We start from the raw sequence: 15,607 nt of genomic DNA on the forward strand, positions 1-15,607 counted from the left end.
TATACAGTTGCAGCCACTGGACATTCAGTACCGTTTTAACTTAAGATAACTTACCACCCAACAAAGGGAAATAAAAACAACTGAAAATAAAAATGTCAATAAACAATTCATTCGCCACAGCACCTGTAGCTTTGGGGAGCCTACCTGGGGAAAAGTCTGGGGGAAATGCTGCAATACACCAAGACGTTTCACTGCCAGAGCCTCCACTGCGGCGGTCTGACTGGTGCCACCAACCTTCTTGCAAATTGAGATACTGTACGTAATGGACAAAAACAAAGAGGGCTCTTGCACAGTCGTGAAGGGCAAGTGCTAATGCGTCTTCAATAGTCCTGAATAGGTCAATACATGACGGTGTATTAACTTGTCCCCACCCGAGTGACATGGAGGACATTCATCAATGGCCTATGCTCCCTAGAGGAGCCAGAGGCTTAAGAAGTAGAAGCAGAAGTATACATGTTGGTAAACATAAAAAAAAGATGTTTTGGCGTAGGCTTTCATTACTGTAAAAGCACCAAGTAAGTACTGCTTGCAGCAAATAAGTGCTGCTACTATGCCAAATCTGCATAGTGTAGCTTTAAATAAACTGTTTACAAGAATGTATTCCCTTGTAGAGGGAAGATGTTATAGATAGGTGTTTGGGCAATGAATGCTCTAATGCTGACTCAGGCCATCGACACCACTGTCGATCCACCAGCTTTGTGAATTCTGGAAACTTCATCAGCTAGACCCTTCTGCAGGTTCCTGCTCACAGAGATGGGCCGTGCTATGCAGAGTTGCTCTGGTGTGGCCTTGATGGTGTTAAAGTGTGTGTATGTGCGAGAGAGAGCGTGTGTGTGTGTGTGTGCGTGTGTGCATGTGTGTGCGTCTATATGGGACATAGCGGGGGAGAAATAAGGAAAAGATAGACTGAGGCGTGGGTCGGTTTTATCACTTCTGCCTCTAATCTCTGTCTGTGTGCCTCCAAACCAGTGGTGTTGTTGTCCTCTCACTTGTGTGTTATCTGGCTTGGCCATGTGTGTCAAGATGGCCATTCAGATCTGGCACTGGACTACCAAAACTACTATTTAATATTGTCAAAAGTACACAAATAGAAATGTATGACACCAAAATATGGCAAACTCTCTCTACAAGCCCTCCTAGTTTTTGCTAACCAGAACGCTTCCTTCTCCATTGGAATAATATGTAGCGGGCGTCCGGGTAGCATGGCAGTCTATTCCGTTGCCTACCAACACAGGGATCACCAGTTCGAATCCCCGTGTTACCTCCGACTTGGTTGGGCATCCCTGCGGATACAATTGGCCGTGTCTGCGGGTAGGAAGCCGGATGTGGGTATGTGTCCTGGTCGCTGCACTTGCGCCTCCTCTGGTCGGCCAGGGCGCCTACTCAGGGGGAAGGAGGTAGTGGAGGGAATAGTGTGATCCTCCCATGTGCTATGCCTCCCTGGCGAAACTCCTCACTATCAGGTGAAAAGAAGCCGCTGGCGACGCCACATGTATCGGAGCAGGCATGTGGTAGTCTGCTGCCCTCCCCAGATTGGCAGAGAGGTTGGAGCAGCGATGCAAAATACGGAAAATTGGCCAAGTACGATATGGGAGAAAAAGGTGGTGGGGGGGAGAGAATAACATGTAGCTCTCGCATCATGCAGTGTGTTCAGTTTCTGCAGCTTCACATGGTGCTCTCAATGACATGCACAGAACGCCTCCGTGTCACAAAATACTCCCATGTTCATAATGATCCTTGCCTGGGTCACCTTCTATCCACAACCGAACAAAGTCAGTGTACTATCTAGTCAGTCAGTGTGATTGTATACTGATCATCATGCCGGATGTATGGATGGGGGTAAGCTGCAGCCCGGCTGTGATAACTTCTCAGCAGCGTGTCCCTACCACAATGAGGTGTGTACACATATTTGAATTGGAAAATAGGCCAGCTATTGGTACTAATGCAATCTGACTGTTTTGAAGAGTAATGGAAATGAAGTTAAGTAGTGTAGGGGGATATCGCTGTGGACTTGCTCCCTGGTGGGTCCATTCACAGCACAGAGATAAAAGGCATGGCCTCAGTGGAATCTGTTAAAAACTTGTTCCAACACTAAAAATCCACACAACAGTAATTTGTTGTAATTGCCTGCGGCCTGCAAAACAGGAAATTGAGTTTTTACAATGTTTCGACAGAATGTACTTTGGCATTATCTAGTTATTGATCAATTAGTCACATCTCATCCTGCATTCAGTTATTCACATAAAGCTATTTTGCACTTGGAAAATAATTAGTGATGTGGGCACAAATGACTATAGCCTGCGGATATGCATAATGTCACTTATTTTCCCTAAAATAAAGCATGTGCTCATCCCCGCAGTTCTACCGTACTTCCACCCATCACGGCTCTGATTTCAGTACATCTCAGCAAATATGAGTAGCTATAGACAGATCCATCACAGACCATTCACAGCTATAAAATGCACAGCATATGATATGTGTTATAGAAAGGTATTTCCATTTTATTCATTTATTTATGTATTTATTCTCCCAACCTTTTCTCCCCAATTGTATCTGGCCAATCACCCCACTCTTCTGAGCCGTCCTGATCGCTGCTCCAGGGGGACATAGCACGTGGGAGGATCCCACGGCTACCCCCCCCACCACCACCACCACCACCACACACACACACACACACACACACACACACACACACAGGCACTCGACCGACCAGAGGAGGCGCTAGTGCAGCAACCAGGACACATACCCACAGCCGGCTTCCCACCCGCAGACATGGCCAATGGTGTCTGCAGGGACGCCCAACCAAGCAGAGGTAACACGGGGATTCGAACCCTCGATCCATGTGTCGGTAGGCGACGGAATAGACCGCTACATTACCTGGACGCCCCAGGTGTCTCAATTTTAGTGTGTGTGTGTGTGTGTGTGTGTGTGTGTGTTCCTTTACTCCACTCAAAGGAACAACTGCTTTCTTGATCGCGGAGTGGTAATTTGAGCTTTACAAAACCCCTAATTACTGATTCATCCATATGCGGCTGAGCGCGCCTCCTCTTTGCTTGGCCTCGGTGCGGCTGGGCTCAGATCAGCTGATTTTCAGCTGAGCTTGGCTCTTCTCAGCTCATTTCAAATCTGCCTGGCCGTGTCCCCCTCCCCCCCGCAAGCTCAGCTTTACGCAGCTCACTGGGAGGGGATTTCCTAAAAGATGACTGAGGTGCGGAGATCATTTCACCACTGTTCAGCCAAGGCAGAGTTAAAGCCGAGAAGCGGACATGGATTTTGCTCAAAATAAGTAGAAAAGAAAGAATGAGCAGGATAATGGTGCAGCTTACTTTCTCTCTTTAAAAAAATCACTATTGATATAACAATAGTGTTGTTGTGTCTCAGTGTTCTTGTTTTGTGCACATGCGTGTGCATGTGTGTCTTCTCTTGGATCACCACCTTGTCATGGTGGAGAAGCTTGCGTGTGCCAATCATCCCAAGAGCTGTGCCGTCCGGGGCTTGGCTCCCGGTAGGGTCACCCAAGGCGGATAGGTCGAGGGCGAGGTTCCAGATGAAGCATGAGCCAACAAAGACCTCAGTGGCGGCACTGGCGGACGATGTCTCCACATCACAATGGCAGTGAAGGCGGATGAAGGCTGCAACAGAGGGTGGTCCCCAATCGTCTTGGTTCTCCTTGCCATTGGACTCTGGCCACCCCCTGCCAAGGACCGTGTGGTGGCTGCAGGCACATCAGCCGCTCCACGTAAAATGCTGTCACATGCAGGCGTTCTTCCCATTATGCGGCTCCAGGATTGGCCTCTACACCCATCTGAGGACCCAGAGGGAGGACAGTCATACTTGACCCCGAGTGACCACCGATGAGGATAATGATGATGATGATGTGTGTGTGTGTGTTTAACCAAGTGTGTGTATCTTTAATTTTGGTGTGGCTGATGCAAGAGGGCAGAGGGCTCAAGTATTGTCGGGAGCATCCATCCATTATCCAAACCACTTACCCTGCTCTCAGGGTCGTGGGGATGCTGGAGCCTATCCCAGCAGTCATTGGGCGGCAGGTGGGGAGACACTCTGGACAGGCCGCCAGGCCATCACAGGGCCGTCACACTGGTTGTCGGGAACAACCAGAGCCATATCCTGATAAAGGAAGCTGGTATAAAGCTTCCTAAATAGCTGGCCTGCCCAGAGGTGGCCTTTTACCCAAGGTAGTTAGAGGATGGATGGATGGGAGCAGTCTGGGAATACATAATTTAATTAAAATGTGGAAAAAAAAACAGACAAAAAGCAAACAAACTGACATATCATAATCACTCCTCCCATCTTTCTACGTTAACTTCTGATCTGGTCGACTGATCTTCTCAAACATGTTATCATTGAAATCTGCCTGGACCAAATGAGACCATACTGAATGATGAAGAGGACTAGTACAGAGTATTCTGTCTGTGTTTTCCAGCCTGCGAATTCTGGTCACAGCGATGCGGCCTGACCCAGATTGTGGTATGACAGTGACACATGCCCACGTACCGTCCTATAGCGTCAGGGGGAATATTAATTCTATGGGCTCATTAATCATGAAGGGAACCCTTCCTAATCACAGGGAAGGGCCTCACAGCGTGCCTCCTCCTCTCTTCTCTAGTCAACCTGAGGCCACTGGTGGTCACAGATTAAAAAAAACAAACAGAATTTTCAACAAAGGGATCACCGGTTCAAATCCGTGTTACCTCCAGCTTGGTCGGGTGTCCCTACAGACACAATTGGCTGTGTCTGAATGTGGGAAGCCGGATGTGGGTATGTGTCCTGGTTGCTGCATTATCGCCTCCTCTGGTCGGTCGGGGCACCTGTTCAGGGTTTAAGGGGAACAGGGGGGAATAGCGTCATCCTCCCAGACGCTACGTCCGCCTGGCAAAACTCCTCACTGTCAGGTGAAAAGAAGCAGCTGGCGACTCCACACGTGTCGGAGGAGGCATGTGGTAGTCTGCAGCCCTCGCCGGACCGGCAGAGGGAGTGGAGCAGAGATCGGGACAGCTCGGACGAGTGGGGTAATTGGACAGGTACAACTGGGGAGAAAAAGAAAGAAAAATCCAGAAAAATAAAAACCCTGAATTTTCTTATTTCATTATTATCACTCTTGACTACTATATCATCCACCAAATTCTGAGCGTCCTGAAAATAGAATAATCAAAAAACCAATAACATCTTCTCTCACATGTACACACATCTCAGGAGGTCTTTCTGGGCGTGGCCCTTACCCAAGCTCGTGGTGTAGGTATACAGCTGCTTTGTATGTCTGTGTGTATCTGTGTGTGCTGAGGGAGTCGAGTGCGTGTGTGTGTGTGGGGTTTCATGCAAAGTTGCCTCTCTTTTTTTTCTCCTCTAGACAGTCTTTGCACTTAAAAGTCACTGTAACGTGCCGTGGACATTTTGCACAGCTGAGTTTTGCACAAGAGCAGGTTTTGAGATCTAGAGGAGCCCTGAGTCTCAGCGGCTGCAAGTACTTGTACGGCGATGGAATGAATCACCAGACCTTTTTCCAGCCAGGCTGCTCCTCAGATCGAGCTACCAAACTGTCAATACACAACAGAAGCGGAGACACACACACACACAAGCACACACACACACACACAACTGCATGCCTGCAAGCTCACACAAAGTGTCTGGCCTGGTTCAGATGTAGAGCAGTCGTCCTGTCTCAGATGGAGAACGAGCCTTTGTTTATGATTTAGAGAAGCATCGAATTGGCTCACCGACGCTGGCCTCCTCAGACACCTACGCTGGATCACACTCACGCGCGCATAAACACACACATGCACGGAGACTCAAACACGCACGGGAACGCACACATGCATGCACACAACACACACTCACACCCAGATGCACACAGACACACAGAGACTCGTAAAAAGCATCTGGCCCACTTCCCATGTAGGGCAACTCTCCCGTCACAGGTGGAGGATGACACTTTGTTTATAATCTAGGGAGGCATTAAATGGTCCCACCAAAGCTGGCTTTCTGAAATAATTACATGTCTGACACTAAGCACATGCACACAGCGCGCACACACACACACACACTTCCACCTAACCAAATTAACCCCATCCTTCACCTGAACACACACACACACACACACACACACACACACACACACACACACACACACACACACACACACACACACCGCCAACCATTGGTTTGGACTATAAACAAATGGGCTCTCACATGAGCGGATCCCTTATCCTGCTTAAGACAAGACCACCGCAGGCCCGGGCTGTGTTGACAAGGCTTCTAGGAGGAAGAGCAATCATCTTCTTCATAGTCATGGGGCCAGTCTGCATCAGCACTACTTGAACTTTTAAGTCAAGTTTATTTATATAGCACATTTAAAACAACCACAGTTGAACCAAAGTGCCGCACAAGCTTAAAATGCAAAAAAAAAAAAAAGTGACGCATGAATATAAAAATATATGTAAAGAAAACATGATAAAATAAAGAATGTAAAATTAAACAATAAAACATAAGAGTAAAAGTATACTTGCACATTAAAATCATGGTATCAAGCTCAACTCTCCAATTGAATTTGGCCATTTACCCCACTCTTCCGAGCCGTCCCGGTCACTGCTCCACCCCCTCTGCCGATCTAGGGAGGGCTGCAGACTACCACATATCTCCTCCAATACATGTGGAGTCGCCAGCCGCTTCTTTTCACCTGACAATGAGGAGTTTCACCAGGGGGGACGTAGTGCGTGGGAGGATCACGCTATTCCCCCCAGTTCCCCCTCCCCCCGAACAGGCGCCCCGACCGACCAGAGGAGCCGCTGGTGCAGCGACCAGGACACATACCCACATCCAGCTTCCCACCCGCAGACACGGCCAAGTGTGTCTGTAGGGACGCCCAACCTAGCCGGAGGTAACATGGGGATTCGAACCGGCGGTCCCTGTGTTGGTAGGCAATGGAATAGATGGCCACCCTACCTGGGTGCCCTCTCCTGTGGTGTTTTGGTTTTTTTGGGGGGGATAATGTGTCCTTGTATCCTTTGTGTTAAGGCAGAGAGAACCAGAGCATAGAAATATCATTGTATTCAAATACACATGACAATGACAATAAAGTTGAACTTGAATGTAGCCTGTACAGTTACACACACACACACACACACACACACACACACACACACACACACACACACACACACACACACACACACACACACACGCTGATTCCTCAAACTCTCTCTCCACTGGGTGTGATAGTTTACAGGCTCCATGATTTGTCACATGCAAAGGGTTGTACTGGCTTGCTGTTACACGTAGGCTGCACATCAGTAAACCAGTGTGTCTCTCTCCTCCACTTCCGATGCCACTCCCTGTCTTTTCATGTGTCAATCCCACTCTCCTTTTCTTTCGACCTTTCCATTTCTTTTCCCCCGCTTTGCACCCCTCCATGTCTCTAACCCCCCCCTCCCCCGTCTATTTGACCCCATGCTCTGCCCCTGATAGATCTTCCACATGACCTATGACCTGGCCAGTGCTGTGATGCGTATCTTTAACCTCATTGGTATGATGCTGCTGCTGTGTCACTGGGATGGCTGTCTGCAGTTCCTGGTCCCCATGCTGCAGGACTTCCCCTCGGACTGCTGGGTCTCCCTCAACAAAATGGTGGTAAGAGACATGTCTGTGTGTGTGTGTGTGTGTGTGTGTGTGTGTGTGTGTGTGTGTGTGTGTGTGTGTGTGTGTGTGTGTGGTGTGTGTGTCTCGCTCTCTTGTCTATTCTCTCTCTATCTATCGCTTTCTCTCTTTCTATCGATCTATATCTCTCTCTCTTGCTATCTATCTAGCGATCTATCTCTCTCCTTCCTAGTGACACAATCACAGAAACGTGTATGTTGAAAGGGTGCTCAGCATATCAATTAGCAGAAAAATTAAAGATGAAACATATTTCACACTTTGTGTCACAGGCAGACAGACAGTCTTTTATTTTGGAGACATCTCATTCTATTTAGACTGCTGTCCACACACACACACACACACACACACACACAGAGAGAGAGAGAGAGAGAGAGAGAGAGAGAGAGAGAGAGAGAGAGAGAGAGAGAGAGAGAGAGAGAGAGAGAGAGAGAGAGAGAGAGAGAGAGAGAGAGAGAGAGAGAGAGAGAGAGAGCGAGAGAGAGAGAGAGAGCGAGCGAGCGAGAGAGAGAGAGAGAGAGAGAGAGAGAGAGAGAGAGAGAGAGAGAGAGAGAGAGGAAGCACACAGAGGACCTGCCTCAGTTAAGATGCTCCTGGCCAGACTCAGGAGTCTTGACGGAGCAGCAGAAGGGAGAGGGAGGAAGACTGTGAGATAAGGGTGTGGTTCTCATTCTCCCTTTCATTTGTTCACCTCTCATTTCATGTAGTTTGTTCTTCAGCAGCTGTCTTCCCTGCTCTGTTCTTTTCTATTTCTTCCCCAGAAGTCTTTTCTCATGGCAGACCAGTGGCATTTGGCCATCATCCTTTCTTCTACTTTATGAAAAATAAAAGTCATACAAAAACAGCATGACCCTCTCCTAACATCGAACATGTATTTACTGTTTATTTGTTCAAAATACCATTTGATTTGGCGGCTATCATCAGGCAAAGTCTTGAACAATGAGGACATTTTATTCATAGCAAATAAATTTTATTCTTTTTTTTTTGGACGCTGCATTTTTGGACTTTTCTCCTCTGCTGTGTTTTATATTTCGGCCTAAAAGGCAGACCTCTCTGTGGAGCGCGGGTCACTTCTCCACATGTCAGCAAAGCTCACTGCGGATTACGCCCGCGTTATTAGCTAGCTTGCAACCTTTGCTTCCAAAAAACATACAACATCAGGTAGTTCCCTGCTGCCCACAAAAAAAATGCAGAGATAATGTGATTTTGAAAGGGTGGCCTTTCATCCTGTCAGTGGAGCCACCTCTTTTCCCCAGAGGGAACAGGCTGAAGGCCGGTGAAAGCCAGGAGTGGAGGGAAAGGGCGATCAGGAGGACACGAGCCGCGATACACGTAGGCCTGAAGCTCTGCACCGGCCTTTTGCACACCTACTTTTTGAGTTGCAAATATTGCATGCATACAAACAGGCATGCATTTTCCCATTGACAAAAACCTCCCTCTCCCTCTCTCTCTCTCTCCCTCTCTCTCTCTCTCTCTCCCTCTCTCTCTCTCTCTCTCTCTCTCTCTCTCTCTCTCTCTCTCTCACTCACTCACTCATCTGGATATGGAGCTGCATGAGTAAGGCCTAGAGGCAGAAATTAGTCTGGTTCAACAGACGTAGCCAATGCATCGCTGTAGGAATGTTAAATGTCTCTAATAAGCTGATTCTGTTACTTCATAGCTGCAGCGATTTAAGATGTAAATAGTATAAGCTGTGCTGGCTGATCATATATATTTTCTAATGCAACTTAAAAGCAACAACAGAGTTGTCTCGTGTACCATCCAGCAGACTGGACTGTTCTTTCTGTCTGTTATTTTCAGTCCAGGGCTGTGTCCTTAAGAATTTTTCATATGCTAAGCGAACATTTGAGGTTTGGTACATAGTACACGAGACACACTCGAGCCCCGAGAGTGCTTCTCTGTTGACGTGTGTGTGTGTGTGTGTGTGTATGTGTGTGTGTGTGTGTGTGTGTGTGTGTGTGTGTGTGTGTGTGTGTGTGTGTGTGTGTGTGTGTGTGTGTGTGTGTGTGTGTGTGTGTGTGTGTGTGTGTGTGTGCGTGAGACCTCCAGGAACAGATGGATCTCACACCCAAGTACCTCAGGGGACAGCACTTGGGTTGCTGCTTCTCTGTTTCTTTGTCTCTATCCATCTTTCTCCCTCATTTCTACTCTCTCTCTCTCTCTCTCTCTCTCTCTCTCTGACTCTATCTCAAAAACACACATGCACAAATCTCCTCTACCAGGCTAAGCAGGGGGCTGTTGCATTACGGTGTGCCATCTCTTCATGTTGCCTCAGTCTGTCTAAGACTAAAGAGACATTAGGCACGGCACACTGACATACCACAAAACTTAATATTCGATGTGTGTGAATGAAGAAGTCTGGCCCCATCCTGGCGACTTCAGCTTTACCCCTGCACACTGCCCTCAAAAATGCCTATCGGCCCGACGTTTTGCAAGTATTTTCTTGCCAGTTGCCAAACAGCTTTGTGTATTGATCAATTTAAGGTTCAAGGTTACTTTTATTGTCTCCCATCGTGGTAAAATGTCTTGGATGAGAGCACAGACTGGATAAGACAGACAGGTCACAAAAAAAAACAAAAAACAAAACACTTTAAAACACTGACCTGAATTGAAATAAACCCATTACACTATCCAGCCTTCTCTGAAAAAAAAAAAGGGTTTCAAACATACATCTTGATATTCACATCTGTTTACACGGGGGGACGTAGCGTTAAATGATCTCATCCCCACGCCACTGGAGACCCTGCCTCAATAAGCATCTCTCTGCAGCCTGCAGCCTGTCTGACTGCATCGGACATCTAGTCCCAGAAATGTCTGTGTTTCTGCTCTGCTAATGTGGCCCCCGGCTGTGGCGAGGGATAGATGTTGGTACAGAATGAAGAGAAAAGGAGACTTAAACAGAATTTTGTTTTTTCCTCCCTTTTCCTCCCCAACTGTATCTGGCTAATTACCCTACTCTTCCGGGTCGCCCTGGTCACTGCTCCACCCCCTCTGCTGATCCGGGGAGGGCTGCAGACTACCACATGCCTCCTCTGATACATGTGGAGTCGCCAGCTGCTTCTTTTCACCTGATAGTGAGGAGTTTCACCAGGGGGATGTGGCGCGTAGGAGGATCACGCTATTCCCCCCCCAGTTCCCCCTCCCCCCCGAGCAGGTGCCCCGACCGACCAGAGGAGGCGCTAGTGCAGCAACCAGGACACATACCCACATCCGGTTTCCCACCCGCAGACATGGCCAATTGTGTCTGTAGGGACGCCCGACCAAGCTGGAGGTAACACAGGGATTCGAACTGGCGATCCCTGTGTTGGTAGGCAACGGAATAGACTGCCATGCCACCCGGATGCTCCACTTAAACAGGATTTCACAGATTCTTTCACTTGCACCTACACATGAGCGTGTGTATGTATGTGTGTATATGTGTGTGTGTGTGTGAGAAAGAGACAACATTTCAAAGCGATAGATCAAATAGCCTCCTTCCAGCTCTCTCTCCTCCTCCTGTACAGTAGACGGTGGTAGTTACTGTACCTTTCTCCTGAAACTGTCAAAGACAGTCTCTGTGACTTACAGGTGATGTGTGCGCGCAGACGGCGGTGGTTATTATAAGCCAGACTTACAGCAGGACTCTGCTGCACAGTGATTAAATCAAATAAGATCCTCATGGCCTGTTATGTAAGCCAATGACAGGTGGTTTGTACCCATCTTCCCATCGCCACAGTCTCACAGATCAACAACACTAAAAAGAAGCCAATCTTTCACTCTTTCAGAATTTATTCTCTTGATCACTTGTTCTTGCCAAAGCTCTCTCACTCGCTCGCTCCCTCTCCTTCTTCCTCTCTCTTTCTCATCGTTTCTCTTTGGGGCTCAGCCCTTGTTTTTCCATGCGTAGAGGAGAGTCACGCATATTGTATAAGTTGTTTACATAGACGATGATAATCTGGCAAGGGGACACCGAGCAGTTGCTGTAACCACATTTCAGAATACACCGGCCCATGTGGCTGTGATACCTATATGTGTGTGCACATACACACCCACAGTGGCCCAGTGGTTAGCGCTGTTGCCTCACAGCAAGAAGGTCCTGAGTTCGAACCCCAGGCTGTCCCAGGTCCTTTCTGTGTGGAGTTTGCATGTTCTCCCCATGTCTGCGTGGGTTTCCTCCGGGTGCTCCAGTTTCCTCCCACCATCAAAAAGACATGCATCCATCCATCCATTAACCGAACCACTTATCCTGCTCTCAGGGTTACGGGGATACTGGAGCCTATCCTAGCAGTCACTGGGCGGTAGGTGGGGAGACACCCTTTACAGGCCGACAGGCCATCACACAGGGCCGACACACACACACACACACACACACACACACACACACACACACACACACACACACACACACACACACACACACACACACACACACACACACACACACACACACACAAATGCACATTTATACCTAGGGACAAATTTAGTATGGCCAATTCTCCTGACCTACATGTCTTTGGACTGTGGGAGGAAACCGGAGCCCCTGGAGGAAACCCACGCAGACACGGGGAGAACATGCAAACTCCACATGGAGGACGACCCGAGATGACCCCCAAGGTTGGACTACCCTGGGACACGAACCCTGGACTTTCTTCCTGTGAGGCGACCGTGCTAACCACTGCGCCACCATGGCGCCAAAAAGAAAGATATGCACGTTAGGGTTAATACTCCTGCCTGTGCCCCTGAGCAATTCAATAGAAAGAAGAACTGGAGTTGCTCTCTGCGCGCTGCAGCTGCCCACTGCTCCTATACAATAGGATGGGTTAAATGCAGAGAACACATTTAATTGTAGGAATACAGTGACAAAATAAAGTCGCCTTCTTTCTTTCTTCTTCATACACAGAAGCATCGAATGAGGGAGCTCTGGCAAGACAGTGCTCCAGGAAACCCCTCGCTCTTAAAGCTAATAAGGACATCCTCCATTTATTCAATTACTGAAGCTCTCTAACTCGCTTGCAGGCCTGTCAGGGTGAATAAGGGTAATGGGCAGTTACTAAGTCAAAATTGTATGTGCATGTATTTGTGTGTGTGTGTGTGTGACAACTACTTTTTATGACCAAGAAGCCCCTTACAGTGCCATTCACATGCTCTGCATGTATATACACTGTATATTTGTCCCCCAAACCTCGATTATACAGGGGGCAAATGTCAATATCCAAGCAAACTGTAGCTGAATTAATTTTTTTATTCAGATAAAGTGAAGACAGACAGGAGTCAGGACGGACTATGCGACAGTTTTGGAACACATGGAGGTGGTGTTTGTATTATTGATCACGCCCTTTATTTATTAAGGTGGTACCAGATATTTAAATCTCTACAATACTGGGCGTCCGGGTAGCATGGCGGTCTATTCCGTTACCTACCCACACGGGGATCGCCGATTCAAATCCCCGTGTTACCTCCGGCTTGGTCGGGCGTCCCTACAGACACAACTGGCTGTGTCTGCGGGTGTGAAGCCGGATGTGGGTATGTCTCCTGGTCACTACACTAGCGCCTCCCCTGGTTGGTCGCGATGCCTGTTCAGGGGGGAGGGGGAACTGGGGGAATAGCGTGATCTTCCCATGTGCAACGTCCCCCTGGTGAAACTCCACACTGTCAGGTGAAAAGAAGCGGCTGGTGACTCCACGTGTATCGGAGGAGACATGTGGTAGTCTGCAGCCCTCCCCGGATTGACAGAGGGGGTGAAGCAGCAACTGGGACGGCTCGGAATAGTGGGGTAATTGTCCCAGTACAACTGGGGAGAAAAGGGGGGGGGATCTCTACAATACAGATCAATGGCTGCTCGGATCCAGCATCCCCATGACCCTGAGAGCAGGATAAGCGGTTTGGATAATGGATGGATGGACAATACAGACCAAAGAACATGAGCACACCCAGCCACCAGTACATCCTGTGAACTGCCTTAAATGTATTGCACTTATTGTGGCAAATCCTCTATTGTACTTAGAGGGATGCATCAAGATTTCCCTTCTAGAGTGTTACTATTCATCCACAGGAACTTCAGCTGAAGTTACTGTATGTGCTCCATTCATTATCCATGGGCTTCTCTCCAAGGAGGGATTGGGCGGAAATAGGGCATGATTATAGCAAAAGTAACAATGTTGTTTTATTTTGGTAAATGTTATAATGACACCAATAAATCACTCTGACTAGTTTCAAGTTCAGGAAAGAAAATTACTTTTTTTTTTTGCACAGTGAACGTACACTGCTCAAAAAAATAAAGGGAACACCTAAAAACACAATATAGACCTCGATGAATGAAATATTTCAGCTGAAAATCTTTATTTATTAGACAGAGGAATGTGTTTAGAGCAAAATAACCTAAGAATGATCAATGGAAATCAAAATCATTAGCCCATTAAGGTCTGGATTCAGAATCATACTCAAAATCAAAGTGGAAAATGAGAACATAGGCTGATCCAACTTCTGTGGAAATTCTTCAAGACGATTCAAAATGAGGCTCAGTAGTGTGTGTGGCCTCCACGTGCCTGTATGCACTCCCTACAACGTCTGGGCATGCTCCTGATGAGACGACAGATGGTCTCCTGAGGGATCTCCTCCCAGACCTGGATCAGGGCATCGGTCAACTCCTGGACAGTCTGTGGTGCGACATCGCGTTGGCGGATGGTACGAGACATGATGTCCCAGAGGTGCTCGATTGGATTCAGGTCTGGGGAACGTGCAGGCCAGTCCATAGCATCAATGCCCTCGACATACAGGAACTGCTGACACACTCTGGCCACATGAGGATGAGCATTGTCATGCATGAGCAGGAACCCAGGGCCCACTGCACCAGCATATGGTCTGACAATGGGTCTGAGGATCTCATCTCGGTACCTAATGGCAGTCATGGTACCTCTGGCTAGCACGTAGAGGTCTGTGCAGCCCTCCAAGGATATGCCTCCCCAGACCATCACTGACCCACCGCCAAACCGGTCATGCTGGAGGATGTTGCAGGCAGCAGAACGTTCTCCACAGCGTCTCCAGACTCTCTCACGTCTGTCACATGTGTTCAGTGTGAACCTGCTCTCATCTGTGAAGAGCACAGGGCGCCAATGGCGAATCTGCCAACCAAGATGTTCTCTGGCAAAGGTCAATCGGGCTGCACGGTGTTGGGCTGTGAGCACAGGCCCCAATTGTGGACGTCGGGCCCTCATACCATCCTCATGCATTCTGTTTCTCACTGTTTGAGCAGAAACCTGCACATTAGTGGCCTGTTGAAGGTCGTTTTGTAGGGCTCCAGCAGTGCTCCTCCTGTTCCTCCTTGCACAAAGGAAAAGATAGCGGTCCTGCTGCGGGGTTGTTGTCCTCCTGCGGCCCCCTCCACGTCTCCTGGTGTACTGGCCTGTCTCCTGGTACCTCCTCCATGCTCTGGACACTGTGCTGGGAGACACATCAAATCTTCTTGCCACAGCACGCATTGATGTGCCATCCTGGATGAGCTGCACTACCTGAGCAACTTCTGTAGGTTGCAGATACCGCCTCATGCCACCTCTAGTGGTGAGGGCACTAGCAAAATGAAAACCTAACCAAAGATCGGCCAGAAAAGATGAGGACAGGCAAATGGTCTGTGGCCACCACCTGCAAATCCATTCCTTTTATAGGGGTTGTCTTGCAATTTACAATTTACCAATTTACAATTATTACCAATTACCAATTTACAATTTACCAACAGGTGAAATTGATTCACAAATCAGTGTTGCTTCCTAACTGGACAGGTTGATATCTCAAAAGTGTGATTGACTTGGAGCTACACTGCATTGCTTATGTGTTCCCTTTATTTTTTTGAGCAGTGTATATTACAGACCTTTGTGTTTTCTTGTGGGCGGCAGAGTGGTGCAGTGGTTGCTGCAGTCGCCTCACAGGCAGAAGGTCCTGGGTTTGAATCCCAGGGTAGTCCAAT

At 48.2% G+C, this 15,607-nt stretch overlaps 1 protein-coding gene across 1 annotated transcript in view; it reads left to right on the plus strand.

Moving 5' to 3' along the window:
- Nucleotides 1-15,607, plus strand: part of hcn2b (hyperpolarization activated cyclic nucleotide-gated potassium channel 2b) — a 73,070-nt gene that overhangs the window by 4,341 nt on the left and 53,122 nt on the right. The window contains exon 3 of the mRNA XM_056277139.1: nucleotides 7,483-7,644. Coding sequence (XP_056133114.1) covers nucleotides 7,483-7,644 — 162 coding nt within the window. The remainder of the gene's footprint in view (nucleotides 1-7,482; nucleotides 7,645-15,607) is intronic.

Source organism: Lampris incognitus, chromosome 3 (genome assembly GCF_029633865.1).
Source record: "Lampris incognitus isolate fLamInc1 chromosome 3, fLamInc1.hap2, whole genome shotgun sequence".
In the NCBI taxonomy this organism is placed as follows: domain Eukaryota; kingdom Metazoa; phylum Chordata; class Actinopteri; order Lampriformes; family Lampridae; genus Lampris; species Lampris incognitus.